The 26788-nt window shown below is 41.7% G+C and overlaps 4 protein-coding genes, 1 long non-coding RNA gene and 18 other non-coding genes across 25 annotated transcripts; all 23 read right to left on the bottom strand.

Annotated features, from left to right (window-relative positions):
• Positions 1–3179: 3179 nt before the first annotated feature.
• LOC119264218 lies at positions 3180–3255 on the bottom strand. The gene has a single exon (XR_005130879.1). It is a non-coding gene; the product is annotated as a small nucleolar RNA SNORD50 (small nucleolar RNA).
• Positions 3256–3300: 45 nt separating this feature from the next.
• On the bottom strand, positions 3301–3627 carry LOC108431649. Its single transcript, XR_001858165.2, has 2 exons — positions 3490–3627; positions 3301–3394 (listed from the first exon to the last, which is right to left on the bottom strand). It is a non-coding gene; the product is annotated as an uncharacterized LOC108431649 (long non-coding RNA).
• Position 3628: 1 nt separating this feature from the next.
• Positions 3629–3713, bottom strand: LOC119264205. The gene has a single exon (XR_005130866.1). It is a non-coding gene; the product is annotated as a small nucleolar RNA Z195/SNORD33/SNORD32 family (small nucleolar RNA).
• Positions 3714–3921: 208 nt separating this feature from the next.
• Positions 3922–3996, bottom strand: LOC119264217. The gene has a single exon (XR_005130878.1). It is a non-coding gene; the product is annotated as a small nucleolar RNA SNORD50 (small nucleolar RNA).
• Positions 3997–4359: 363 nt separating this feature from the next.
• On the bottom strand, positions 4360–4434 carry LOC119264221. Its single transcript, XR_005130882.1, has one exon. It is a non-coding gene; the product is annotated as a small nucleolar RNA SNORD50 (small nucleolar RNA).
• Positions 4435–5157: 723 nt separating this feature from the next.
• On the bottom strand, positions 5158–7375 carry LOC119264161 (60S ribosomal protein L13a-like). 2 transcript variants are annotated; one of them, XM_037542025.1, is made up of 5 exons: positions 6737–6897; positions 6529–6630; positions 6248–6333; positions 5843–5902; positions 5158–5410 (listed from the first exon to the last, which is right to left on the bottom strand). In XM_037542025.1, the coding sequence occupies exons 2-5, from the start codon at positions 6599–6601 to the stop codon at positions 5201–5203; spliced, it is 429 nt and encodes a 142-aa protein (XP_037397922.1). In that variant the 5' UTR covers positions 6602–6630; positions 6737–6897; the 3' UTR covers positions 5158–5200. The 2 variants fall into 2 exon arrangements, with proteins under 2 accessions (XP_037397922.1, XP_037397923.1); XM_037542026.1 differs by lacking the exons at positions 6529–6630; positions 6737–6897 and adding an exon at positions 7297–7375.
• LOC119264210 lies at positions 5507–5586 on the bottom strand. The gene has a single exon (XR_005130871.1). It is a non-coding gene; the product is annotated as a small nucleolar RNA Z195/SNORD33/SNORD32 family (small nucleolar RNA).
• Positions 5970–6047, bottom strand: LOC119264213. Its single transcript, XR_005130874.1, has one exon. It is a non-coding gene; the product is annotated as a small nucleolar RNA SNORD34 (small nucleolar RNA).
• Positions 6415–6491, bottom strand: LOC119264220. The gene has a single exon (XR_005130881.1). It is a non-coding gene; the product is annotated as a small nucleolar RNA SNORD50 (small nucleolar RNA).
• Positions 6877–6961, bottom strand: LOC119264207. The gene has a single exon (XR_005130868.1). It is a non-coding gene; the product is annotated as a small nucleolar RNA Z195/SNORD33/SNORD32 family (small nucleolar RNA).
• On the bottom strand, positions 7184–7258 carry LOC119264216. Its single transcript, XR_005130877.1, has one exon. It is a non-coding gene; the product is annotated as a small nucleolar RNA SNORD50 (small nucleolar RNA).
• A 624-nt stretch (positions 7376–7999) lies between the features above and the next one.
• LOC108416889 (60S ribosomal protein L13a-like) lies at positions 8000–10217 on the bottom strand. 2 transcript variants are annotated; one of them, XM_037542022.1, is made up of 5 exons: positions 9579–9739; positions 9371–9472; positions 9090–9175; positions 8685–8744; positions 8000–8252 (listed from the first exon to the last, which is right to left on the bottom strand). In XM_037542022.1, exons 2-5 carry the CDS (start codon positions 9441–9443, stop codon positions 8043–8045), a joined length of 429 nt encoding a protein of 142 aa, XP_037397919.1. In that variant the 5' UTR covers positions 9444–9472; positions 9579–9739; the 3' UTR covers positions 8000–8042. The 2 variants fall into 2 exon arrangements, with proteins under 2 accessions (XP_037397919.1, XP_037397921.1); XM_037542024.1 differs by lacking the exons at positions 9371–9472; positions 9579–9739 and adding an exon at positions 10139–10217.
• On the bottom strand, positions 8349–8428 carry LOC119264209. The gene has a single exon (XR_005130870.1). It is a non-coding gene; the product is annotated as a small nucleolar RNA Z195/SNORD33/SNORD32 family (small nucleolar RNA).
• On the bottom strand, positions 8812–8889 carry LOC119264212. Its single transcript, XR_005130873.1, has one exon. It is a non-coding gene; the product is annotated as a small nucleolar RNA SNORD34 (small nucleolar RNA).
• Positions 9257–9333, bottom strand: LOC119264219. Its single transcript, XR_005130880.1, has one exon. It is a non-coding gene; the product is annotated as a small nucleolar RNA SNORD50 (small nucleolar RNA).
• Positions 9719–9803, bottom strand: LOC119264206. Its single transcript, XR_005130867.1, has one exon. It is a non-coding gene; the product is annotated as a small nucleolar RNA Z195/SNORD33/SNORD32 family (small nucleolar RNA).
• On the bottom strand, positions 10026–10100 carry LOC119264215. Its single transcript, XR_005130876.1, has one exon. It is a non-coding gene; the product is annotated as a small nucleolar RNA SNORD50 (small nucleolar RNA).
• Positions 10218–10841: 624 nt separating the features above from the next.
• On the bottom strand, positions 10842–15478 carry rpl13a (ribosomal protein L13a). The gene is made up of 8 exons (XM_017704943.2): positions 15460–15478; positions 13983–14119; positions 12732–12804; positions 12421–12486; positions 12211–12312; positions 11932–12017; positions 11527–11586; positions 10842–11094 (listed from the first exon to the last, which is right to left on the bottom strand). Exons 1-8 carry the CDS (start codon positions 15476–15478, stop codon positions 10885–10887), a joined length of 753 nt encoding a protein of 250 aa, XP_017560432.2. The 3' UTR covers positions 10842–10884.
• On the bottom strand, positions 11191–11270 carry LOC119264208. Its single transcript, XR_005130869.1, has one exon. It is a non-coding gene; the product is annotated as a small nucleolar RNA Z195/SNORD33/SNORD32 family (small nucleolar RNA).
• Positions 11654–11731, bottom strand: LOC119264211. The gene has a single exon (XR_005130872.1). It is a non-coding gene; the product is annotated as a small nucleolar RNA SNORD34 (small nucleolar RNA).
• Positions 12099–12173, bottom strand: LOC119264222. The gene has a single exon (XR_005130883.1). It is a non-coding gene; the product is annotated as a small nucleolar RNA SNORD50 (small nucleolar RNA).
• Positions 12561–12645, bottom strand: LOC119264204. The gene has a single exon (XR_005130865.1). It is a non-coding gene; the product is annotated as a small nucleolar RNA Z195/SNORD33/SNORD32 family (small nucleolar RNA).
• On the bottom strand, positions 15129–22353 carry LOC108431635 (ATPase inhibitor B, mitochondrial-like). Its single transcript, XM_017704921.2, has 3 exons — positions 22120–22353; positions 18632–18744; positions 15129–16553 (listed from the first exon to the last, which is right to left on the bottom strand). The coding sequence occupies exons 1-3, from the start codon at positions 22192–22194 to the stop codon at positions 16412–16414; spliced, it is 330 nt and encodes a 109-aa protein (XP_017560410.1). The 5' UTR covers positions 22195–22353; the 3' UTR covers positions 15129–16411.
• Between the last annotated feature and the right edge of the window lie 4435 nt (positions 22354–26788).

The raw sequence follows: 26788 nt of genomic DNA, 5'->3' as shown, positions 1-26788 counted from the left end.
AGAAACTGTCCTATGAGAGGAAAGCACATATTACTTCAGTGGTTGAAGAATCCCTCCAGAGGATTTGTGTGTTTAAGTGAACAGGCCTGATGTAGCAATTTGGCTAATTACCAAGTCCTTTATGAGCTGAGTCAGAGGAGTTTGAGCAGACAGCAAGCAACACTGTACAGCTCAAACTCCCCCTGATGAGGACTGTGAACCACCAAGCTGCAAGTTTAAAAGCAGTAATTCCCAGTCAAGGGCCTGGAGATTTAACCATCTGCAATTTAATAATAAACCGTCGCATCTAAAGCAGGAACTGAGGATATTTTTCGAACATTAGAACCGGGTATAGAACCATAAGCATCATTATTTGATCATTTATACACTCAACAGGCATCATCCTTACAGAATCATGAACTTCATGGATGAAACATCTCAATAAGTTACTGAAACTTTAAAGAAAAACTGCACTGGTGTTACTGAACGTCTGCAATAATCAAAACAGTGACCAGACTGACCCACCATTATTAACATATACACATAAACAAACAGTTGTTAGGGTGGGCAATGTTTACTTTATTAATAAAGTATTGCATTTGTGAGCCTATTTCAGTAATTATCAGTTCTCAGAGAGCACTGACCAACAGTATACTTCATGTATACTGTACAACGCTGAATAAAAAACATTGCACCCAGTTTTGCTGCCTGCCTTAAAAGCATCTTTGACACATCTCCATCCAAGAAGCTTCACTGGTTACTTCAGATGGCTAAATAAAACGGCCACATGTGTGTTGGAGATTTAGCAAGATCCACAGTAGAGACCTGAATTTGAACCATTTAACATCAAACTCTGAACATCTGTTTACCTTGCAAATGGCATTCAATTTGTTAAATCTTTTAAAAGACAGGTTTGATGCGTCTACTTTAGTGGCCTGAAGATAGTCGGATAATCTGTTAACCTTTTGGCAAACAGCCAAGCAGGATTAACAGACTGCTCAGGTATTCTCACTTGCTGCAGTTGATTGAGAATCTTACTCAAGCACAAGTGAATTTGATTGCATGTCCATGTTGGTTCAGGGAAACCTTGTACTACACTGCCCTCAACAGGAGAGAAAGAACTGCAGATAATCTTCCGATCCCAAAGCCCACATAACAGACTACAAACACTAAAGCATAAATTCATGTTTTGGAATGGCCAAGTCAAAGTGCTGACTTTAATCACCTCGAAATGTTGAAGAACCTGAAGCGAGCAGTTAACGTGAGGAAACCCAGAAACGATTAGTTGCAGTTATTGCTGCACAGGGGGGTCACATCAGACACTGAAAGCAAAGGTTCACAGCCTTTTACCACTCACAAATACGTAATAGTGGATCATTTTCAACTTAAACAAGTGACCAAGTATATTTTTGTGTCATTTGTTTACTGGGTTCTCTATCTACTTATAGGACTTGTGTGAAAATCTGATGTTTTTGGTCATATTATATATATATATATATATATATATATATATATATATATATATATATATATATATATATATATATATATATATATAAAATAATAATAATAAATAGAAGTCTATAGCGTTCATAAACATTTGAGCACCGTTGTACCTCAAAAGAATAAGAGACCACACACCTAGAAATGGACAAAACTACTTTTATCTATACTTTCTGAAAGGACCTGCTTTTAAATACAGTACACAGAGCACACATGGTGCAGTGTAAATATTTGTATAAAGACACAAGGAAGGAAAACCTGTTTTTTTTTTTTTTTTTATTACATCTCTCACACTCACAGGTTTTTAACCTAGACTTAAAACCATCAATAAAGGGTGCAAGCCTAATGTCCAAGGTAGACTGTTCCACACTATCAGCATCAGCAAAGGCCTGGTCACCCTTGCGTTTCAGCTGAAACCGTGGCATTCAGTGGCGACTGACTCTACCTCTAAGGACCTGGAGCCCGGATAGAGTTTAGCAAATCTATATAGAAGTGTGACAAACACCAAATAAAATTATTTAGAATTCAATATTGTAGTATACATGAATCCAGTGTAAGAATGCCTAAAATGGGAGTAATGTAGTCCCTAACATTAGCATATTTAAATTATTTAGCAGGCCAAACAGGATCGTGCACAGGTCTGACGTGACTTGCGGGTCTTATATTTGATGCGTGGGATTACACGGATGTGCCATTTGTGCATTCCAGCAAACTTTCCCACAAGCTTTGAGAAATTCTGGGTAAAATCTCTCATTTTAATTAAGGCAGTCAGAACAGACTTTCCACAATTTCCAATAAGCCACAAGAGTTGCTCTCCTTGTAGCTTCTCCATGTGGCTGTGACATCCTGGTACTTCCAGCCAGGCTTATGGGCCTAGATAACGCAGCAAGGCAAGGTAGCAGAAGAGAGAAATGCCAGAGTGGTAAGAATGAGGCATTTCAAAAAAGACTAACAAAATCTAATGATTTAAAAAGTTGTTGCTTTAGTCTCAGATAGTAGTGCATGTGAAATCTTAAGCTTAAATACTTCTACAGAACAAACATTACTGACGATTGTCTCGGACATTAATTCATATTAACAGCTTTAAAAATTCATTTTACAATATTAAAACTCACCAAGGGACATTTCAGATTTAAGAACCCATTTTTATGCATGCAGTTTCTAATAGACAGGCATACAGAGCCCACAGAAGAACCAAAAACGGTTGGCAAAATGTGGCATTTACTGTTTAGTAGGAGGAACTTTAGCTTCCATGAAATTAATACAGCTACACCACTAATCGGAAAGGAGTCAGTGGTTCAATACAGAACCATCTACAGCACATTCTTCAATCTGAAGAACCCTTTCACGATACAAAGAACCTTTTAATTCTGTGAAAGATTTTGAGCTCTGTACAGTATCATTCTTTGCTAAAGAACCATCACTAAGACGGTGAGAAGACATGGAAAGAAAACAGCTTCACGTGCAGCTTCTAGTTCTGATGTTAAATAAAAGGCTTTAAAAGGGGGGGGGGGGGGGGGGGGGGGGGGGGGGGGCAGGATGCCTCAGTTAGGTGGAATTCCATTAAACACCTTCAGCCTCTCCAGAGCTCGATCCCTCATGGTTGTGGGAAGCAGACCTGCAACACAAGATTAAAAACAGACTTAAGTTTACAGTTTCGGCAACAGAAAAGTAGCTTACTTCACTAATTCCTGTTGAACTCAGTAGTCAGATCCGTAATTTGTCTCAGCAAAAAAGGTTCAGATTCGGGATAATGTGTGTTCATCATAGTTCAACAGGCAGTTAACGAGTGAACAAAATGAACCCTCACCTCTGACTGTCCTCCAGAAGATCCTGCTGGGAGCTCTGAAGTGGTAGGGTCCACGGGAGGGGTTTGTGTTCATCCTCTTGCGCAGGAAAGCCAAGTACTTCACTGTATAAACACAAAACATTCAGGATCAAGAGTTCCATCAAGCTAACAGCTGTATGTTAACCAGCACTGGATTATTCACATGAGAGTGAACTTACATTTGTTACGGTAGAAGTTACCAGAGATGTTGATGCCCTCACATCTCACAACTACTACTTTGTGGCCTGTAACAGAAAAACAAAACATTTATATGCATGGGAACTGCATGGGCTGCCAGTTACATGGCCAGTTCAGGAGACTGTCTCAGATGGTAGTGCATGTAAGGTTTTCTCATGGTAGTTAAACTCAAGCAATGTAGGTAAAATGAGACATCATTGACAGCCAATGTACAATATACAACAAGGTATAAACACCTTCAAACCACAAAGAAAATGATAAGTTCCCTGAAACTTACCCAGCAAAACTTGCTTCGCCACAATAGCGGCCAGCCGGTCAAGGAGATGGCCTTGGCCTGCAACACAAGATTAAAAACAGACTTAAGTTTACAGTTTCTGCAACAAAAAAGTAGCTTACTTCACTAATTCCTGTTGAACTCAGTAGTCAGATCCGTAATTTGTCTCAGCAAAAAAGGTTCAGATTCGGGATAAACGTGTTCATCATAGTTCAAAAAGCAACTAAAGAGCAGCAAAGCGCCGAGTCTCAGGACTAAGGACCCTGTAAAGCTCTGTAATGGACCAAAAACAGGCTGAGTAAACATTTAATTCTGCTATTTTTTACACATTCACATTGCCTTTTCAGGTTGTCCAAGCTGTAACGTAAAGACAAAAAGGCATCATTAATAGCTTTCAGCACTAGCTTTAAAATGGGTACCTTCTCAATTATGGGGAAGACGACTGAACATCTTCAGCACCTCCAGAACTGCCAGATTCCTCCTGGTTTTGTGGGGAAGCGGACCTGAACAAGATTTTTAAAAAAGGGGTCAAGTTTGCATGTTCTGCAACAGAAAAGGACCAACTTAAGCTCTGCTGAACTCAGTAGTCAGATCCGTAATTTGTCTCAGCAAAAAAGGCTCAGATTCGGAATAAATGTGTTCATCATAGTTCATAAACACTACAAGTAAACAACACAAATTAATCCTCACCTCTGACTGTCCTCCAGAAAAGCCTTCCAAGAGCTCTGAAGTGATAGGATCCATGGTCATCCATTTTCGTGGTACTTCAACACGAGCAAAACATTCAGGATTACATACCAGTTACAACATTGCTCATCAAAAACAGTATTGCAGTAAAAGCAGTACTACACCGCCCTCAAGAGGACAGATGCAGGAACTGCAAGTGTGTGGACAAAAACGTACATCAAGTACTTCCCAGTACTGACAACCTTGCCATACAACATGGAAATAAGCATGACTACATAAAGATTCAGATTTATCCAAGCAAAATCCTTCAATCTGTTATTTCCAAGTTTAACAGGGAAAATCTGGAGTCTTGACTCACCTGCCACAGCGTGTCTGCTGTAGAATTCCATCTTGAAGCTCCAAACATCACAACTCACCTAAATGTTGGTCCTTGAAGATCCACTCATCACACATACTGCTGCTTTTAAAAGACCTAATACATCAGCCTATACCTCATGGTGCACAGCTGCCCTCAACACTAGAAGAGAGAAGCTGAACAAGCAAATTGGCTGAACAGTGCCAGACAACCGTTCAGGACTGCAGTGTATTACAACTAAACAGCACGAAAAAAAAAGTCAAGTACATGCTATGAGTGACACCAACATCCTTGAAGTTACAGCTGGGCTAGAAAAGACACCCGAACACTCAGTAGTTTCTATAAACATTTATTCTTGATCAGTCACAGGTACAGTTTAGGCCAGTACACCATACTGCTTCAGAACATCGGTGTATTTGGAGATCTTGCTCTCGACGTTCTTCTCTGCCTGTTTGGTCAGCTTGATCTGGACCTTTTTCTTGTTGTAGCGCATCCTTGCTTTTTCCTTTCTGCGCTCCTCCAGGGTGGCTGTGATAGCCTGGTACTTCCAGCCAACCTCGTGGGCCAGACGACCCAGCATGGCAAACTAGGAGAAGAAGGAGAAAAGCCAAAGTTGCTAAAATTTAACAGTGCTAACATTTGAAAAAGGACAAAAGTATACAGAGAAAACTAATAAGTTGCTCTTGTCTCAGATGGTAGTGCATGAGAAGTATTCTCATGGTTGTTAAACTCATACTTCTGTGATAAGACATCACTGACAAGCAACTGACATTTTAAAGACATGTCACTTTAATGCCTAAAGCCATGATATTATATTACAACTTAACTTTAGAAAAGAGGAAGAGTTGTCAGATTAAAGAGCCCTTTTAATGCAGGAGTGTTTTACTAGTTCACCCTCCTCAGACATGCAGCTTACAATGCAACCAATAAGGCCAAGCAATTGAGAGGCTTTTTACTAGTTAGATGGTGTTAACTTGCACCCCAGTTCTATAGCAATTAAACCTGAAAAAGGTCCTACCTTGCGGGTGGGCTTCAGGCGCACAATTTTCAGAGCAGCTGGGACAACCACGCGCTTTCTCTGTGGAACAGCCCAAACTTGGGTAAGGAAAAGTACACTGACCACAACAAGAAGGTCCAACATGTACAAATGTCTCAGAAAGATGCATTGTTCTCAGAGGAATCTCAAACAATGTAGGTAAAGAAAAATAGCATCACAGACAGGCTCAATTCTGAGGTTGTGTCTAAAGAGGAAAATTCCTTTCTGCTTTCTTTGATTTTGCCTGATCTGTAACTAATGATCACAATCATTACATATAAAGAGCCATGTAGCTTGTAAATCAACACATTAAGCAGATCAGACAAAATTAAAGGAAGTTTCACCTGTTTGGACACAGCTGAAGTTTCAAACAGAAGCATGAATCACCTTGTCATAAGGAGGGGGAATGCCATCGAACACCTTCAGCCTCTCCAGAGCTGCCTGGCCCCTCTTGGTTTTGTGGGGAAGCATACCTGCAAACATTTAAAAAAAGGATTAAGATTTGCAGTTTCTGTAATAAAACAACGATTAAGTAACTTTACCAACTCCTGTTGAACTCAGTAGTCAGATCCGTAAATTGTCTCAGCAAAAAAGGATTCAGATTCGGGATAATGTGTGTTCATCATAGTTCAACAGGCAGTTAACGAGTGAACAAAATGAACCCTCACCTCTGACTGTCCTCCAGAAGATCCTGCTGGGAGCTCTGAAGTGGTAGGGTCCACGGGAGGGGTTTGTGTTCATCCTCTTGCGCAGGAAAGCCAAGTACTTCACTGTAAAAACACAAAACATTCAGGATCAAGAGTTCCATCAAGCTAAAACTGAAAGCTAACAACTATGTTAACCAGCACTGGATTATTCACATGAGAGTGAACTTACATTTGTTACGGTAGAAGTTACCAGAGATGTTGATGCCCTCACATCTCACAACTACTACTTTGTGGCCTGTAACAGAAAAAACGAAACATTTATATGCATGGGAACTGCATGGGCTGCCAGTTACATGGCCAGTTCAGGAGACTGTCTCAGATGGTAGTGCATGTAAGGTTTTCTCATGGTAGTTAAACTCAAGCAATGTAGGTAAAATGGGACATCATTGACAGCCAATTTCACATTTCATGGCTACTCTTGACAACAAGGTATAAACACCTTCAAACCACAAAGAAAATGATAAATTCTCTGAAACTTACCCAGCAAAACTTGCTTCGCCACAATAGCGGCCAGCCGGCCAAGGAGATGGCCTTGGCCTGCAACACAAGATTAAAAACAGACTTAAGCTTACAGTTTTTGCAACAAAAAAGCAGCTTACTTCACTAATTCCTGTTGAACTCAGTAGTCAGATCCGTAATTTGTCTCAGCAAAAAAGGTTCAGATTCGGGATAAATGTGTTCATCATAGTTCACAAACACTACAAGTAAACAACACAAATTAATCCTCACCTCTGACTGTCCTCCAGAAAAGCCTTCCAAGAGCTCTGAAGTGATAGGATCCATGGTCATCCATTTTCGTGGTACTTCAACACAAGCAAAACATTCAGGATTACATACCAGTTACAACATTGCTCATCAAAAACAGTATTGCAGTAAAAGCCTGTAGTTTGGTGGAAAAGCAGTACTACACTGCCATCAAGAGGACAGATGCAGGAACTGCAAGTGTGGACAAAAACGTACATCAAGTACTTCCCAGTACTGACAACCTTGCCATACAACATGGAAATAAGCATGACTACATAAAGATTCAGATTTATCCAAGCAAAATCCTTCAATCTGTTATTTCCAAGTTTAACAGGGAAAATCTGGAGTCTTGACTCACCTGCCACAGCGTGTCTGCTGGAGAATTCCATCTTGAAGCTCCAAACATCACAACTCACCTAAATATTGGTCCTTGAAGATCCACTCATCACACATACTGCTGCTTTTAAAAGACCTAATACATCAGCCTATACCTCATGGTGCACAGCTGCCCTCAACACTAGAAGAGAGAAGCTGAACAAGCAAATTGGCTGAACAGTGCCAGACAACCGTTCAGGACTGCAGTGTATTACAACTAAACAGCACGAAAAAAAAAGTCAAGTACATGCTATGAGTGACACCAACATCCTTGAAGTTACAGCTGGGCTAGAAAAGACACCCGAACACTCAGTAGTTTCTATAAACATTTATTCTTGATCAGTCACAGGTACAGTTTAGGCCAGTACACCATACTGCTTCAGAACATCGGTGTATTTGGAGATCTTGCTCTCGACGTTCTTCTCTGCCTGTTTGGTCAGCTTGATCTGGACCTTTTTCTTGTTGTAGCGCATCCTTGCTTTTTCCTTTCTGCGCTCCTCCAGGGTGGCTGTGATAGCCTGGTACTTCCAGCCAACCTCGTGGGCCAGACGACCCAGCATGGCAAACTAGGAGAAGAAGGAGAAAAGCCAAAGTTGCTAAAATTTAACAGTGCTAACATTTGAAAAAGGACAAAAGTATACAGAGAAAACTAATAAGTTGCTCTTGTCTCAGATGGTAGTGCATGAGAAGTATTCTCATGGTTGTTAAACTCATACTTCTGTGATAAGACATCACTGACAAGCAACTGACATTTTAAAGACATGTCACTTTAATGCCTAAAGCCATGATATTATATTACAACTTAACTTTAGAAAAGAGGAAGAGTTGTCAGATTAAAGAGCCCTTTTAATGCAGGAGTGTTTTACTAGTTCACCCTCCTCAGACATGCAGCTTACAATGCAACCAATAAGGCCAAGCAATTGAGAGGCTTTTTACTAGTTAGATGGTGTTAACTTGCACCCCAGTTCTATAGCAATTAAACCTGAAAAAGGTCCTACCTTGCGGGTGGGCTTCAGGCGCACAATTTTCAGAGCAGCTGGGACAACCACGCGCTTTCTCTGTGGAACAGCCCAAACTTGGGTAAGGAAAAGTACACTGACCACAACAAGAAGGTCCAACATGTACAAATGTCTCAGAAAGATGCATTGTTCTCAGAGGAATCTCAAACAATGTAGGTAAAGAAAAATAGCATCACAGACAGGCTCAATTCTGAGGTTGTGTCTAAAGAGGAAAATTCCTTTCTGCTTTCTTTGATTTTGCCTGATCTGTAACTAATGATCACAATCATTACATATAAAGAGCCATGTAGCTTGTAAATCAACACATTAAGCAGATCAGACAAAATTAAAGGAAGTTTCACCTGTTTGGACACAGCTGAAGTTTCAAACAGAAGCATGAATCACCTTGTCATAAGGAGGGGGAATGCCATCGAACACCTTCAGCCTCTCCAGAGCTGCCTGGCCCCTCTTGGTTTTGTGGGGAAGCATACCTGCAAACATTTAAAAAAAGGATTAAGATTTGCAGTTTCTGTAATAAAACAACGATTAAGTAACTTTACCAACTCCTGTTGAACTCAGTAGTCAGATCCGTAAATTGTCTCAGCAAAAAAGGATTCAGATTCGGGATAATGTGTGTTCATCATAGTTCAACAGGCAGTTAACGAGTGAACAAAATGAACCCTCACCTCTGACTGTCCTCCAGAAGATCCTGCTGGGAGCTCTGAAGTGGTAGGGTCCACGGGAGGGGTTTGTGTTCATCCTCTTGCGCAGGAAAGCCAAGTACTTCACTGTAAAAACACAAAACATTCAGGATCAAGAGTTCCATCAAGCTAAAACTGAAAGCTAACAACTATGTTAACCAGCACTGGATTATTCACATGAGAGTGAACTTACATTTGTTACGGTAGAAGTTACCAGAGATGTTGATGCCCTCACATCTCACAACTACTACTTTGTGGCCTGTAACAGAAAAAACGAAACATTTATATGCATGGGAACTGCATGGGCTGCCAGTTACATGGCCAGTTCAGGAGACTGTCTCAGATGGTAGTGCATGTAAGGTTTTCTCATGGTAGTTAAACTCAAGCAATGTAGGTAAAATGGGACATCATTGACAGCCAATTTCACATTTCATGGCTACTCTTGACAACAAGGTATAAACACCTTCAAACCACAAAGAAAATGATAAATTCTCTGAAACTTACCCAGCAAAACTTGCTTCGCCACAATAGCGGCCAGCCGGCCAAGGAGATGGCCTTGGCCTGCAACACAAGATTAAAAACAGACTTAAGCTTACAGTTTTTGCAACAAAAAAGCAGCTTACTTCACTAATTCCTGTTGAACTCAGTAGTCAGATCCGTAATTTGTCTCAGCAAAAAAGGTTCAGATTCGGGATAAATGTGTTCATCATAGTTCACAAACACTACAAGTAAACAACACAAATTAATCCTCACCTCTGACTGTCCTCCAGAAAAGCCTTCCAAGAGCTCTGAAGTGATAGGATCCATGGTCATCCATTTTCGTGGTACTTCAACACAAGCAAAACATTCAGGATTACATACCAGTTACAACATTGCTCATCAAAAACAGTATTGCAGTAAAAGCCTGTAGTTTGGTGGAAAAGCAGTACTACACTGCCATCAAGAGGACAGATGCAGGAACTGCAAGTGTGGACAAAAACGTACATCAAGTACTTCCCAGTACTGACAACCTTGCCATACAACATGGAAATAAGCATGACTACATAAAGATTCAGATTTATCCAAGCAAAATCCTTCAATCTGTTATTTCCAAGTTTAACAGGGAAAATCTGGAGTCTTGACTCACCTGCCACAGCGTGTCTGCTGGAGAATTCCATCTTGAAGCTCCAAACATCACAACTCACCTAAATATTGGTCCTTGAAGATCCACTCATCACACATACTGCTGCTTTTAAAAGACCTAATACATCAGCCTATACCTCATGGTGCACAGCTGCCCTCAACACTAGAAGAGAGAAGCTGAACAAGCAAATTGGCTGAACAGTGCCAGACAACCGTTCAGGACTGCAGTGTATTACAACTAAACAGCACGAAAAAAAAAGTCAAGTACATGCTATGAGTGACACCAACATCCTTGAAGTTACAGCTGGGCTAGAAAAGACACCCGAACACTCAGTAGTTTCTATAAACATTTATTCTTGATCAGTCACAGGTACAGTTTAGGCCAGTACACCATACTGCTTCAGAACATCGGTGTATTTGGAGATCTTGCTCTCGACGTTCTTCTCTGCCTGTTTGGTCAGCTTGATCTGGACCTTTTTCTTGTTGTAGCGCATCCTTGCTTTTTCCTTTCTGCGCTCCTCCAGGGTGGCTGTGATAGCCTGGTACTTCCAGCCAACCTCGTGGGCCAGACGACCCAGCATGGCAAACTAGGAGAAGAAGGAGAAAAGCCAAAGTTGCTAAAATTTAACAGTGCTAACATTTGAAAAAGGACAAAAGTATACAGAGAAAACTAATAAGTTGCTCTTGTCTCAGATGGTAGTGCATGAGAAGTATTCTCATGGTTGTTAAACTCATACTTCTGTGATAAGACATCACTGACAAGCAACTGACATTTTAAAGACATGTCACTTTAATGCCTAAAGCCATGATATTATATTACAACTTAACTTTAGAAAAGAGGAAGAGTTGTCAGATTAAAGAGCCCTTTTAATGCAGGAGTGTTTTACTAGTTCACCCTCCTCAGACATGCAGCTTACAATGCAACCAATAAGGCCAAGCAATTGAGAGGCTTTTTACTAGTTAGATGGTGTTAACTTGCACCCCAGTTCTATAGCAATTAAACCTGAAAAAGGTCCTACCTTGCGGGTGGGCTTCAGGCGCACAATTTTCAGAGCAGCTGGGACAACCACGCGCTTTCTCTGTGGAACAGCCCAAACTTGGGTAAGGAAAAGTACACTGACCACAACAAGAAGGTCCAACATGTACAAATGTCTCAGAAAGATGCATTGTTCTCAGAGGAATCTCAAACAATGTAGGTAAAGAAAAATAGCATCACAGACAGGCTCAATTCTGAGGTTGTGTCTAAAGAGGAAAATTCCTTTCTGCTTTCTTTGATTTTGCCTGATCTGTAACTAATGATCACAATCATTACATATAAAGAGCCATGTAGCTTGTAAATCAACACATTAAGCAGATCAGACAAAATTAAAGGAAGTTTCACCCATTTGGACACAGCTGAAGTTTCAAACAGAAGCATGAATCACCTTGTCATAAGGAGGGGGAATGCCATCGAACACCTTCAGCCTCTCCAGAGCTGCCTGGCCCCTCTTGGTTTTGTGGGGAAGCATACCTGCAAACATTTAAAAAAAGGATTAAGATTTGCAGTTTCTGTAATAAAACAACGATTAAGTAACTTTACCAACTCCTGTTGAACTCAGTAGTCAGATCCGTAAATTGTCTCAGCAAAAAAGGATTCAGATTCGGGATAATGTGTTCATCATATTTCAACAGGCAGTTAACGAGTGAACAAAATGAACCCTCACCTCTGACTGTCCTCCAGAAGATCCTGCTGGGAGCTCTGAAGTGGTAGGGTCCACGGGAGGGGTTTGTGTTCATCCTCTTGCGCAGGAAAGCCAAGTACTTCACTGTATAAACACAAAACATTCAGGATCAAGAGTTCCATCAAGCTAAAACTGAAAGCTAACAGCTGTATGTTAACCAGCACTGGATTATTCACATGAGAGTGAACTTACATTTGTTACGGTAGAAGTTACCAGAGATGTTGATGCCCTCACATCTCACAACTACTACTTTGTGGCCTGTAACAGAAAAAACGAAACATTTATATGCATGGGAACTGCATGGGCTGCCAGTTACATGGCCAGTTCAGGAGACTGTCTCAGATGGTAGTGCATGTAAGGTTTTCTCATGGTAGTTAAACTCAAGCAATGTAGGTAAAATGGGACATCACTGACAGCCAATGTCACATTTCATGGCTACTCTTGACAACAAGGTATAAACACCTTCAAACCACAAAGAAAATGATAAGTTCTCTGAAACTTACCCAACAAAACTTGCTTCGCCACAATAGCGGCCAGCCGGCCAAGGAGATGGCCTTGGCCATCAAGTACCAGAACCTGTTGGAAGAAAGAAATACTATTCATGCAAAGGCCTTAAAACATTGCTTCTGGAGGTCTACAAGCCAAACACCCCTGACCTGCCCATCAAAAGGCACATGTGAACATTAGAGGAAATTTACTTGTTAACACAGTAAATCTCCAGAAACAGGACTGATCACTTTTGTCCCATATCAAGTGCTGACCTTCTCAAAATAATTCAAGTATATGAATATATCACATACACACACCGGTCAATTATATATGATGGGAAATAAACTGCCAAATCCAAGGCATGCATGGTGAAGAGCTAGACCTAAAGATAATCAAGATAATCACTATTCGCGATCTAAAAAGTCTAACTATATAAACCAGACATGTCTCAAAAGGTCTTCACAAGATTGTTAACCTAACACGAAATTCACAAATCATGCCAATATCTGAAACCCCGTTTCATGAGTTCATCAGCTCGTGGCCTAAACGTATATCAGAAATGTATATGCAGGGTGTTATAGCACGCGCAAGTCCTCCATGTTCACCACTATTTCACCATCAATACCATGCGCAAAAAACTCAAGACACGTGCGGGTTCACCGGTCAGAGGCTTTGGACTAAGTAGGGTGCGTTTACAAGACCTTTGGCTCTCATCTACATCATTAAAACACGCCTGCTGTTACCTTAAATCTCATTCCCCATGATCTTGTTCTGATTTTCCCGTTCCATCTTAAATTGTGCAGTATTTACCTTCTGGCGTTCAACATTTAAGGTGGAACGGGAAATCGTACAAGCAGCTAGCCAATAGGAAGCCTCGTGCTGGTCCCAGAGATCGGACGTTGCTAATAACTTAGTTAGCCAACTTTAGCTGCTTCTTTGCAAGGTTTTCAGGCCGTTAACACCTCACAAACACCGACTGCAGCCAAATGTGGTTGTTATTAGCGCTCTACCGTCTCCATTTGCGGGCATGACGTTCAACCCGCTGACAGAAGCGAATACGAAGCCACATGCTAACAGCGCAGAAGACACTGGGCCGCCATGTAGCCGTTTAGCTATTAAAAGAACATTTTTGCGAACCTCATTCTCGCTCAAACGTACAGATACTACATCCCGCACGGTTAGGAGGTCGCTGACAGAGAAAAGCGGGTCCTCCCGTCGCCGGTAAATATGTATTTTTAGCCGTTATTCACAGCTCTCACACGTACCTTATGGAACCGGTCCGCCATGGTGAGGGGAAAAGAAAGACACACGGGTTCACCCGGCGTAAAAGACAGGGGTGGGGCGGGGCCACTACGGGAGGAGCCATGACGTAGTCCACATGGGTCGCTGTCCAAAATGCACACTTGTGTTCTTTACCTCTTTGCTAATGTATAAAACAACGTTTGATTGAGTTTTATTTGTACAGTATTTCCTACAAAAGACAAAAGCAGCTTTCAAAGTGGGCCGAGACCCCTAACGAGTTTCGCCGAGGCAGGAAAATCACCAAAAGCGAGAGGAACACAGAACACACTTGGCTAAGAAGGGCACTTCCTTTAGGGCGCACCCTCAACTCAAGTGCTTGGAGGGTACAAAATTAAAGGAGAACTACACCAACCTTTCAAAGTTGCTGCATTATTAAGTGGTTACGATATAAATATAGTGATGCAAAGCGGTTTGCCGTGAAAAAATCTATTCTTGAGAAACTTAGCTAGTCAGAATTGGTCACGGTGGTGATGATAGGAACCAGACGTCTGAACTTCCCTCACAGAGGGTTATAACATATAACAGCAATGAATACGCCCTGCTAAAAAAATAATAATAATAATACAAACTATTCAAATTTTCTCCTGGGTACTGGTGGTCTCCAGTAGCCACTAGTAGTGCTTTCCTAACAAGTTAAAACCACACTGTAAAGGAATCTAAAGGTTTAAAAGGTGCTGTGGGAGTGATTCTGGATGCATTAGATGGTTTGCTAATGGAAGTTTAAAATGTCATACTGGAAAGTTCTCTAAGCAAAACCATCACCAGGTTTTAATCCCAATGGTTCTAATTACTTTTTTTTTCCAGCAGGGATGTCTGTATACATGGAGGGGTTCATGCAGTGCAACATAAAAGAGTCCCCAGAATTTTTCAGATGTTTTTTTATTATCATCATAAACATTCAATGTAATAACTCAGAAAATAATACATTTACATTTCAACCAGAAGTACTGGCCAATTTTTGGAAAATGGGTGCAATTCCCCTTTAATTTTGCGCACTGTGAATACAAGGAATCCCCTTAACCATTTTATGTTACGATACGTTTTCATTATGTTCCTATAATTTCCTTCGGGATCAATAAAGTGTCTGTCTGTCTGTCTGTCTGTCCATCTATCTATCCATCTATAAGCCAGGACTGAATTACATGTCGAAGTTATTTTAAAATAAAAGTCCTCACCTGAACAAACGGGTAGTTGTTTTTTTTTTGTTTTTCTAGAGTGGACTAGCTTAGGAATGACCCGTCTTGGTTCTGGACATCTGCCCCACTTGAGACAGTTCAGACACAACACTCCTGGCTCTGTTATTCAGACTCCCATGAAGGCCTTCATGACAAACATCAGACGTGGTAGATCTCCAGGACCAGGACTGGACACCCCAGTTTTGCCAGTGCAGCACTATGGTGTATAGGATGCAAGTGCACCAACAGCAACACAGGCACTTACAGAAGTCCGGAGAGGCCATGAGCTCTCCCTATAACTTTCTGGACTGTTATTGTCGGATAATGTGTTAGTGATCTTGTGATCTCAAGATAACAACTTTGAACCTACAAAGCTATCTTGAAGGTACAACACCATTAACTCATTATCTCAAGATAAATGTGTTATCTTGAGATCACAAGATAATTAACTTTCTGTCCCATGGCAACAACTTTGTTATCTCCAGATAAAAATCCAGAAAATTCAAACTAAATCATGGCCTCTCTGCACTTGCTCGTCTCATCTTGCTTTAAGCAGAAGACGCGCAAGTATCGCCATCATGTGGCCGTCTGACTGAACTTCAATCATTTACATTGAACCCAGGGGTCTCCAGCCGTGGTCCTGGACAGCTACCATCCTGCAGAGCCGAGTTCCAACCACAATTTGCCACACGTACTCCAGCGAATCAGCCTCCTCCTAAGCCCCTGATTGGCTAGATTAGATGCTAGAGTTAAGTAAGGGGAGGGGCAGCTGGTTGGAACTAAACTCTGCAGGAAGGTAGCTCTCCAGGACCTGCGGTGGGGACCACCGACTTCACCCCAATCTTATCAACGGGTCAAAACATCCGCAGCTGTTATGTGGTCAGTGCACCTGTCGCATAGCTATCATAACGATTTGAAAAGCTGTGCTAATTCCATTATAAAACTGTAGCCTACTGTGAGCATGCACTACTTGCTAAGTCCACGCTCTCCTGAGTTGAAAGGCCTTCTTTCTGCATAGAAGGTGTGGCCAGAATGCCATTCAGTGACAATGTGAAAAGGAAAAAAAACCTAAGCAGTTTGTAGAAAGAAGCATCAATATCCTGGTTAATCCGTGCCCCTCTTTTAATTCAGTCCAACCATAATGTGAACAACTAATCACACACACACATAAAACACCAACATGGAGAGACTCGTCAAGACTGGAAGATCTGATGAACTCAGTCGTCAAGCCTGAGTTTGCGGATTTTGCCCTCGTGACGGATGATCTCCTGCTGTAGACGCTGAATCTCTCTCTTATGGTGATCAATCTCTTCCTGATGGTGTTTCCTCAGAACGGCCAACTGTTCATGCTCTTTCCTCCTGGAGTGGGAGAGATATATGAGTGACCACATGGTTGTACACTGTAATTAAGGCAAATGAACATTCCTACACTGCAAAAATGATGTGAAAACATCTAGAATGTAGTCATTAGGTCTTATTTTTCATTGAGATTTTATAAGAATATTGTAACATTACTCAACCTGTTTCTACAAATTTTTGCTTGTTTTAAGTCAGTTTGAGAAGTAAACACCAATCGGGCATAACATTACAATCACCTCCTTGTTTGTACGGTCACTGTCCATTTTACCAGCTTACTATATAGGTGCACTTTGTAGTTCTACAGTTAAGTGATACTTTTTTAATCCCACAACTGGGGAAATTCCACCTCCGCATTTACAGCCAGCTGCTAACCCATCCGTGAAGTGAAACACAACATACACACTAGTGAATACACACACACACTAAGTGAGCACACTTGCCCAGAGGAGCCCAGGAGCAATTGGGGGTTAGGTGTCTTGCTCAAGGACTGTCAGTGCTGGGGACCTTCTGGTCACAGGGCCAGTTCCCTAACCTCCAGCCCACGACTGCCCCCAAAGACAGCACCCTACCGACTGTAGTCCACCTGTTTCTCTGATACTTTGGTGGCCCCCTTTTATCCCGTTCTTCAGTGGTCAGGGCCCCCACGGACCCTCACAGAGCAGGTACTTTTTGGGTGGTGGATCCTCGTCAGCACTGCAGTAACATTGATGTGGTGGTGTGTTAGTGTGGTGGTACGAGTGGAAAGACACACGACCAAATACTAAGAAACTCTGAAATTCGTGTTAAGATTCTCTTTTTCACTCAGGCTGTTATGCGGATGATAGAATTTGTAAGGAAACCTTTGTATTCCATTAGAAAGGAGCGTGAAACAGACACATTTTCACTAGAGGTCTCATATTGACTACACTGAAGATGTTTTGAGACCATTTTTGCAGAGTACAATGGTGCAAGATTAGAATAGACATTTCAGCCCACTAACCTGTATTTGACTCCCCACCATAATTACCTCAGACTTATAAACAGCATCCACCCAGAACGCACCCACTGTAAGAATGTTGTTTTAGTCTGTTTTGGTTTTTGAAGGAGGAGTTGGTCAAAAATAAATAAACAAACAAATAATGAATGTACACAACTTTCTCTATTCAAGACGCCAAATATAGTCAAACAACCAAGACACGTTTGGTGTCTGAAGTTTGCTTCTTTAGTTTAGCAGTGGAGCTACGAGGCTAATGTAGCTAACAGTGAAAGCTGTTATCTCCAGTAGACCGTCTGACACCGAGAGGAGGTTATCGATAATCACGGACAAGAGCAAATGACATAGCTGAGGACAGCAGCAGCCACTCTAGGCCTGAATATTACTCATACTATTGTTCACTGTTATGACTTTATAAGATGGGGTCTACTGTCCAGTCTGATATTAGGTGATATGATCTATATAGCATTTTATGACCCTTATTAGCCACAAGAGATGAGCATAACATCAAGCATAACATTATGACCACCTATTTGTTTCTACGCTCGTTGTCCATTTTATCAGCTCCACTTACTCTACAGGCGCACTTTGTAGTTCTACAGTTACAGACTGTAGTCCATCTGTTTCTCTGATACTTTGTCAGCCCCCTTTTACCCTGTTCTTCAGTGGTCAGGACCCCCAGGTGTTTAAAAACTCCAGCAGCACCGCTGTGTCAGATTCACTCAGCCCAGCGCAACACACACTAACACACCACCACCACGTCAGTGTTACTGCAGTGCTGAGAATGATCCACCACCCTAATATTACCTGCTCTGTCAGGGTACATGAGGGTCCTGATGACTGAAGAACAGGGTAAAAGGGGGCTAAGAAAGTATCAGAGAAACAGATGGACTACAGTCTGTAACTGTAGAACTACAAAGTGCAGCTATAGAGTAAGTGGAGCTGATAAGATGGACAGTGAGCATAGAAACAAGGAGGTGGTCATAATGTTATGCCTGATCTGTGTGTGTGTGTGTATTTTTATATATATATATACATACACACACACACACACACACACACACACACACACACACATACACAGACAGATCGACTGTGCACTCACTTGAAGTACATTTCTTCCTCAGCTGCCTGCCTCCTGCCAAAAGCTCCTCCTGCCTCCCGCACTGCGCCGCCTCCTCCTCCTCCCTTCCCTACTCCTTTACCCAGCTCTCCAAGCTGTAGCACAAACACATTGCATCAGCTTTATCAGCAAGTACATGTGTATTTACTTGACGTATGACGTATTCTAAAATATGTGAAAGATGTATGTATGTATAAGGTTTATTGTTTATGAGTTAAAATTATCAGATAATTATCAATAAAACAATAAACCTTTTAGAAGACAGGGAGGGGTTCACCAAGGCATGGGCAAATAATTCAAGTAAATAGCAAAGAACTCATCATCTACAACACAATATCATTAAAAGATTCAGAGAATCCAGATAGATCACTGTACGCAAGAGACCAGTATTGGCTGGTTGTGATCTTTGGGCCCTCAGACAGCACTGCATTAAAAACAGACATGGTTTTATAGTGAAAATCACTGCCTGAGCTCAGGAACACTTCTGACAAACACCATCTGTGAAAACTGGTCATCAGTGTATCCATAAAATGCAAAGAAGAAACCATACATAAACAGGGTCCAAAAATGCTGACGCCTTCTCTGGGCCTGAGCTTATTTAAGATGGACTGAAGTGAAAGGGAAAAGTGTACTGTGGTCAGACAGATCAAAATTTTAAAAACATGATTTTTGGAAATCATGTACAGGTCAAAGAGGAGAGAGACCATCCAGCTTGTTATCGGCACACAATTCAAAAGCTAGCATTCATGATGGTATACGAGTCCATTGGTGCACATGGCATGGGTGGCTTGCTCCTCTGTGAAGGCCCCACTAATGCTGATCAATATTTACAGGTTTTGGAGCAACATATGCTGCCATATGTCTCAGCTTTTTTTAAATGTGTTGCAGGCATCAAATTTAAAATGTGCATATATTTTCCAAATAAACGATAGAATTTCTCAGTTCTCTTTATATTTAATTGAACATTGTACAGAGTTTAAATGATTTGCACATTGTGCTGTTTATATTTACATTTTGCACAGCATCCCAACTTTTTTGGAAATTGTGCAGTAACAACGCAACAATGATTTATTGGATTTAATTTACTAATGATTTAATGGAGTACAGTCTGTAAGTGTAGTGGTTAACACCTCTGCCTTCTACACTGTAGACTGGGGTTCAATCCCCACCTGGGCAAATACCCTACACTATACCAATAAGTCCTTGGGCAAGAAAAATTATAAAAATTATCCAATTGTAAGTCGCTCTGGATAAGAGCGTCAGCCAAATGCCGTAAATGTAAATGTAATTGTAGAACTACAAAGTGCTACTATATGGTTAGTGGAGCTGATAAAATGAACAAATATTGTAGATACAAGGAGGTTTTGATGAAGTGGCCGGTATGTATATTAACATATATTTAAATATTCAAAAATTGTGTAATTCAACCTATTATTCAAAATTTAATGTGTAATTCAATTATTAACATGTGATCAAAGTCATTCAGAGCGCTTTGGTGTGAAATGCTCTGTTCTGGAGCAAGTTACTGAGTCAGAATTGTTTACAGTGGAGGTGATAGGAACCAGACAACTGTGGCGAGCAGAAAAGCATTTCAGAATGCAGAACACGTCGAACCTTGAGGTGGATGGGCTACAACAGCAGAAGAACCTGTCAGGTTCCACTACTGTCAGCCAAGAACAGAGTACTGAGGCTGCAACGGGCACAGGCTCACCAACACTAGACAGCTGAAGACTGGAAAAACATAAACTGCTCTGATGAATCTCAATTTCTGCAGTGGCACACAGATGGTACGGTCAGAATTTGGTGCCAACAACATGAATCCATGGACCTAACCTGCCTTGTGTCAGCAATCCAGGATGGGGAAGGTGGCATAATGGTGTGGCTAATGTTTTCTTTGGGCCTGTTAACACCTGTCAATCATTACTTGAATGCCACAGCCTATTTGAGTATTGTTGCTTACCATGGGTAAGAAGATCGGCGATTCGGGAGAGGCTCGGAGTAGAGCCGCTGCTCCTCCACGTTGAGAGAAGCCAGTTGAGGTGATTCGGACATCTTGCAAGGATGGCCTCTGGATGCCTCCCTACAGAGGTGTTCCAGACATGTCCGACGGGGAGGAGACCCCGGGGAAGACCCAGGACACGTTGGAGGGATTGTATCTCTCGACTGTCTTGGGAACGCCTCAGTATCCATCCGGAGGAGCTGGAGGAGGTGACGGGGGAGAGGGAGGCCTGGGCCTCTTTGCTTAGGCTGCTGCCCCCGCGACCCGGACCTGGATAAGTGGTTGAGGATGGATGGATGTGTGGACGCTTACCATGTGCATCTCTTCATGGCCACTGTTTACCATCTTCTAATGGCTACTTCCAGCATGATAAAGCATCACGTCACAAAGCAAAAGTCTCCAAGTGGTTTCATGAACATGACATTGAGTTCAGTGGCCTTTCCAGTCACCAGATCTGAATGCAATAGAATAGTTTTGGGATGAGGTGGAAAGGGAGATGCAAGTGCACCTGGAAAATTGCATCACTGCATGATGCTATCATATTAATAGGTTTCCAACATCTTCCAGAATCCATACCATGAAGAATGATAGTGCTCAGTGATCGCATTTCCTTGACTGACACTGCACATAAAACTCAGAAGACTTTTGCAAGTTCACTTTTGGTTTTGGACAGTGAATAAAATGTCTGAGTTTGTATTGTAGTCATGGCGATCCCTGGCTCCTATCACCACCACTGTAAAGAAATCTGAGTGTTTCTACAATGAAATGTTTCACATCGAACCACTCAGAGTGACTTAGTCTTCATCTGAAAGACTGATTTTGGCCAAAACATTGTAAAATCATTGGAAATCCCTTTTAAATATACTTAGGAATAATCACAACATGAGCAAATACATATTTTTTCTATGCAGGATTTTAATGCGTAATACAGCTGACAAAATATTTTCACCAGCATTTAAAAATTACTGTACAGTACGGGAACAACTGAGGGAACATAAACCATCAAACTGCATTTCTGTCTCTTAAAAAGTAATAAATTATCCCATCTAACACCACAAAGATAAACATTAGTGCAGACCATCAAGGGTTCCTTAGTAAAGGGAATGGGCCTATTTCGAACCACGATATCTAGTGGTTTTCTGCATGGTAGAATGGTTCTTCAGATTGAGGGACACTATGGTTCTATGTAGAACCAGACAGCACCTACTGTTACGACGTCAAGCTAGTAACCCTTCAAAGAATTGTTTTTAGAAAGTTCTGTAAAAGAACCATATAACACGTTCTCCATCAAGCTGAAGAACCCTTTCACCAAGCAAAGAACCATTTAAGTATGAAACGGTTCTGTAGGTTATAGATGATTCCAAACAGATGCAAGGGCTTCACTAGAGAACCCTTCAAGAACCAACTTTTTAGAAGAGTGCTATTACTGCAAGAGGAGCCATGCACGATCAAAACAAGCCAAACCATCTACCTGATCAGACGACATCCTGATCTGTGTGGCAAAGAAATTCCTCAAGTTTGGTTTTAAAAGTCTGCAAATACTCATCGTCGACTGCCAAACACGCTCCCCCCTCTCTTTCTCCCTCTCTCTTTCTCTTTCTCCCTCTCTCTGCCTCTCTCTGCCTCTCTCTTTCTCTTTCTCCCTCTCTCTGCCTCTCTCTTTCTCTCTCTGCCTCTTTCTCTCTCACACACACAAACACATTAACGCATACAAACAGGGAGCGACCATCAGCGCGCGCTGAGGGGGAGCCCGTTCAAATCTCTCACACAAAACACTGGCGGGGGGATGGGGGGGCGAGGGGACGTGGGGGCGGGGGTGGGTGGCGCTTGGGGTTCCGACATACTTGGTAAACTATTGACAGATTTTATGAATGAACGAAGTCGCTGTTTGGCTAAAACGTCCATATTGATTTAGTGTAACCAGGGCTAGGACTCGGTCCCAAAAAGAATCGATTCATAGAGTCCAGATTCCAGGGAATAAGACTCGATCCCACCCAGTGACGTCAGACTCACTTGTGATTCCAAGCTCAAGTTGGGCGGGAGTTTCTCCCCGCTGAACCCGTTCACCTGATCTGCGGGGTGATGTGGTAGTGACTGGTGTGTCGGCTCTTTCACTCGGCTCTTTTAGGTGAACGGTGGGAGCCGACTCGCACTGGAGAGTAACTCACTTTACTTTTCTTTTCTTGTTTTCTTTCTTCCTTTCTTTTTTTTAAATTTCATCGATTTTTGAAACGTCATGCATGATTAATGTTAAGAAGGTTAATGTAAAGTGAGTCGTTCAGAGTGGTTTGGTGTCAAATGATCCGTTCTGGAGCAAAGCACCGAGTCAGAGTTATTCGCACGTGGTGATGGGATCGACGGGTTTGCATGCTGCGTGTTTGATAGTTTTTCATAGAATTAGAATTTTTTAAAACACAAAACCTATATTTTCCACGTGTTCTCAGTCATGTTCTAAGCCATGCTAAAATAATAATAAAAACAGACTATTGCACACCACTAGGAATCATTTTTTAAAATATAACTAGGAGTAAGAGCAGTATTTACAGTCTAAACTATATAGCAGTTATCATAGCAGTTATATCATAGCAGCAACTATCATAGCAGTTATGATATATTGCACAATGTGTATTAACAAGAGAGCTGATATAGTGATGTGGTTCAGCACAGTGCAGGCAGCAGGAGATCAGTACCATCTCCACAGTAGGGAGACCCACTATTTCACTGTATCATCATTATACATATGAACTAAGAAGTCTTGTGTAGGTTCACTGGTGGTTTGGGATAATAAGTAAAATGGCTATGTTTGTGTTATAGACCTCTGGTTTAACCTCTGGTTCCTGTCACCACCACTGTAAAGAAATCATTAGTCATGTGCTGGGGGTCAGGGAACTGGCCCTATAACCGGAAGGTTGCCGGTTCGATCCCCAGTACTGACAGTCCATGACTGAGGGGTCCTTGAGCAAGACACCTAACCCCCAATTGCTCCCTGGGCACCGTGGATAGGGCTGCCCACCGCTCTGGGCAAGTATGCTCACTGCCCCCTAGTGTAGCCCCCTAGCTCAGTAGTGTGTGTGTATTCACTAGTGTGTATGTGGTGTTTCACTTCATGGATGGGTTAAATGCAGAGGTGGGATTAAAAAAGTATCACTTAAACTTATGTTTCTCTACTATGCATCAAAACACTCTGAATGACTATGCAGAAAAGTTAAATAATAGACAACATTGCTAACCTCGTTAATTTTGGGAACAGAAAATGGTGCTAGTAAATGAAGAGGCCTTTGGGCGGCCGAATTTATGAAAGAACAGAGCCGCTGTTGCTGTTGGCCAAAAATATCTGTATTGAAAATGGGTAAACAGGGCTTTGACTCGATCCCAAAAGGAATCGATACTTCTATTCCACGGAATGAGACTCGATTTCTTTGAATGGCGTTCAAAATGGTCCACACCCGCGTGTTTCATTCCATAACTCACACGTTAACAGTCCGTCTGTATTTTACTTCAGACAAGGTCAGACGTAGAATCTGTAAGGACAATTTCCAACAACATTGCCAGTGTTACACGAGGCTGAACTCAGCTTCTTGTTCGAATTGTCCAGTTCCACCTTAACCCTTTAAGGCACAGTGGTCACTGTGAGAAGTTTGTTTTGTTTTATTCCTCATCTCTCAATTTGAATTAGCGTTTAAATAGGCAGCCTCTGCATTTTCTGAAAATGTTTAATGTTGTTCCTGGGACAGTTAAAAAAGTAGCACACAGTAGTTTTTCTGCAGAGCTGGGTTTGCATAGTTGTTGGAGGAGCCTGTCCAAGACTGCTTACCAGGTGAATCAGGTTGGTTGTGCATGTAGGCTATGGTTGTAGTTTTTAATTGTAGATAACATGCTATAGAATGAGAATTTACAAAATAACAGTTAAAATAGCCAATATATTCATTTTATAAGGCTAAAATGTGATAGTTTTCCAGAGTAACCACAGAAAACACAGAATCACAAGGAGAAATGGTGAAAGACATTGTGCTGTAGTAGAACATTGTGTTTATTTGTATGTTTATTCCAAACTAGAGATATTTCACAGAGCTAATTTGATTTATATTATTATTATATCATAGCACATCATGGAAAAACAGAAATGAGTGCTGAGCTTTTCATATCACTGCTATGCTGATGACACACAACTCATCCTTTCTTTTCCTCCTAATGACACACAAGTCTCGACTCGGATCGCAGCATGTCTGGCAGACGTTGCATCGTGGATGACAACCCACCACCTCAAGCTGAACCCAAGCAAGACGGAGATGCTTTACATCCCGGGATCTTCTGGTATTCGGTGTGATCTCTCAATTCCCTTTGAGAACACCCTGATTACTCCATCTACAGAAGCTCGTAGTCTTGGGGTAGTTGTAGATGACCAGCTCTCTTTCACAGCTCATGTTGCTAACCTGACTCGGTCATGCAGATTTCTCCTTTACAACATCCGGAGAATTCGACCTTTTCTCTCTAGAGAGGCCACACAGGTACTCGTTCAGTCTTTAGTCATTTCTAGACTAGATTACTGTAACTCCCTTCTGGCTGGTCTTCCAATACGTACCATCAGGCCCCTACAACTGATCCAGAATGCTGCAGCTCGACTTGTCTTCAACCTTCCTAAATTCAGCCATGTCACTCCACTGCTGCGTTCCCTTCATTGGCTTCCTGTAGCAGCTCGCATCAGATATAAAACCCTGATGTTGGCCTACAAAGCCAAAAATGGTCCAGCTCCTTCCTACTTGAGATCAATGGTGAAAGCTAGATCCGTACCCAGAGACCTTCGCGCTTCAAGTACGGCTCGACTTGACCCACCATCTTGCAGATCACAAGGAAAACATGCCTCCAGACTGTTCTCTGTCCTGGCACCAAGGTGGTGGAATGAACTTCCCCTAAGTGTCCGAACAGCAGAATCACTTGCTGTCTTTAAACGACGTCTGAAGACCCATCTCTTTTCACTACACTTATCTAATCACTAACACTGTCTATTAAAGATCTTCACCTCTTTTATTGTTCACTGTATTTTATTACAAACTTTTTTTCAGCAGGTTTAGTGTTGTGTAGACTCTGTGTTGAGTTGTAGGTATTTTTCTACTTGTATTTGTTTTAGGTCTCAATGCATAGATAATTTCAGGTAGCAATTTAGAGCAAAGCTCTTTAAAATTATGTCGACCTTTATTAACATGAGATATTCTGAAGTAATGACAAGCACTTTTGTAAGTCGCTCTGGATAAGAGCGTCTGCTAAATGCCATAAATGTAAATGTAAATGTAAATGTAGTAAGACTGTTGCTAGAGGCCATTCCATCAGATTCTTAATGCGGTGAGAGTGACAGCAGTCAAAATGATTATCGAGGAGATCAGGGCAGTTGTGGAATCCAGGGAAATAAAAACAACAGAGGTCGTGAAAGTGACCAGGGCACTGACCCAGCTGTAATTGTACACACCCTGACAACGTCGAGATGACCTTGAGGGACGTCCATTGCGCTGTGGTAACAGTTTTAGTGAAGGCCAAGACTAATTCTAGCCATTCTAATAAAGACTGAAGACTGTCAGCTGACAGAAGAGCGCAGTTCCCACACTACAAACCAAACACGTCAAGGGAGAAGCTCAGACCTGAAGCAGCTCATCTCCCAGTGTAAAGCACATCAAGACGACTGCGTTGCACAGAATGGATGTGTGCAGAGTGCAACGTTGGGCTGTGAATCAGCCAAAGAACTGATTTCATCTTTGTCACAAAAAAGGTAAACAAAGCAATGGAATCAGAGAGCAAGCTGGGTATTAAATGAAAAATGGAAATGACAGTCAGCGCCACGTAGTGCACAGTGCTAACTCAGAGAAACCACCTCAGAAATGGCCTTAGACGCTGAGCCTTAAAATACTCACCCAACATGTTTTAGTTTAGTGCTTTGTGACTTGTTCTAATCAACAAATCTGGTATTTTAAAGAAATGCTGTATGTGAGCCTGAAAGGGGCCCAGCCCCAAAGCTCTTTTGGAGATTAGCACAGTAGCCAAACGAGCTAAAGAATCACGTTTCTGGGTCATATTTGAGCCAAACACTACAAAACTATTTCTACTAGCTTTGTCAGATTTTATTCGTGACTTTAAATATGTATTTTGAA

The sequence above is a fragment of the Pygocentrus nattereri genome, chromosome 10 (genome assembly GCF_015220715.1).
Source record: "Pygocentrus nattereri isolate fPygNat1 chromosome 10, fPygNat1.pri, whole genome shotgun sequence".
NCBI classification, from domain to species: Eukaryota; Metazoa; Chordata; class Actinopteri; order Characiformes; family Serrasalmidae; genus Pygocentrus; species Pygocentrus nattereri.
The sequence above is the reverse complement of the archived record's forward strand: the minus strand, read 5'-3'. Positions and strand labels throughout refer to the sequence as shown.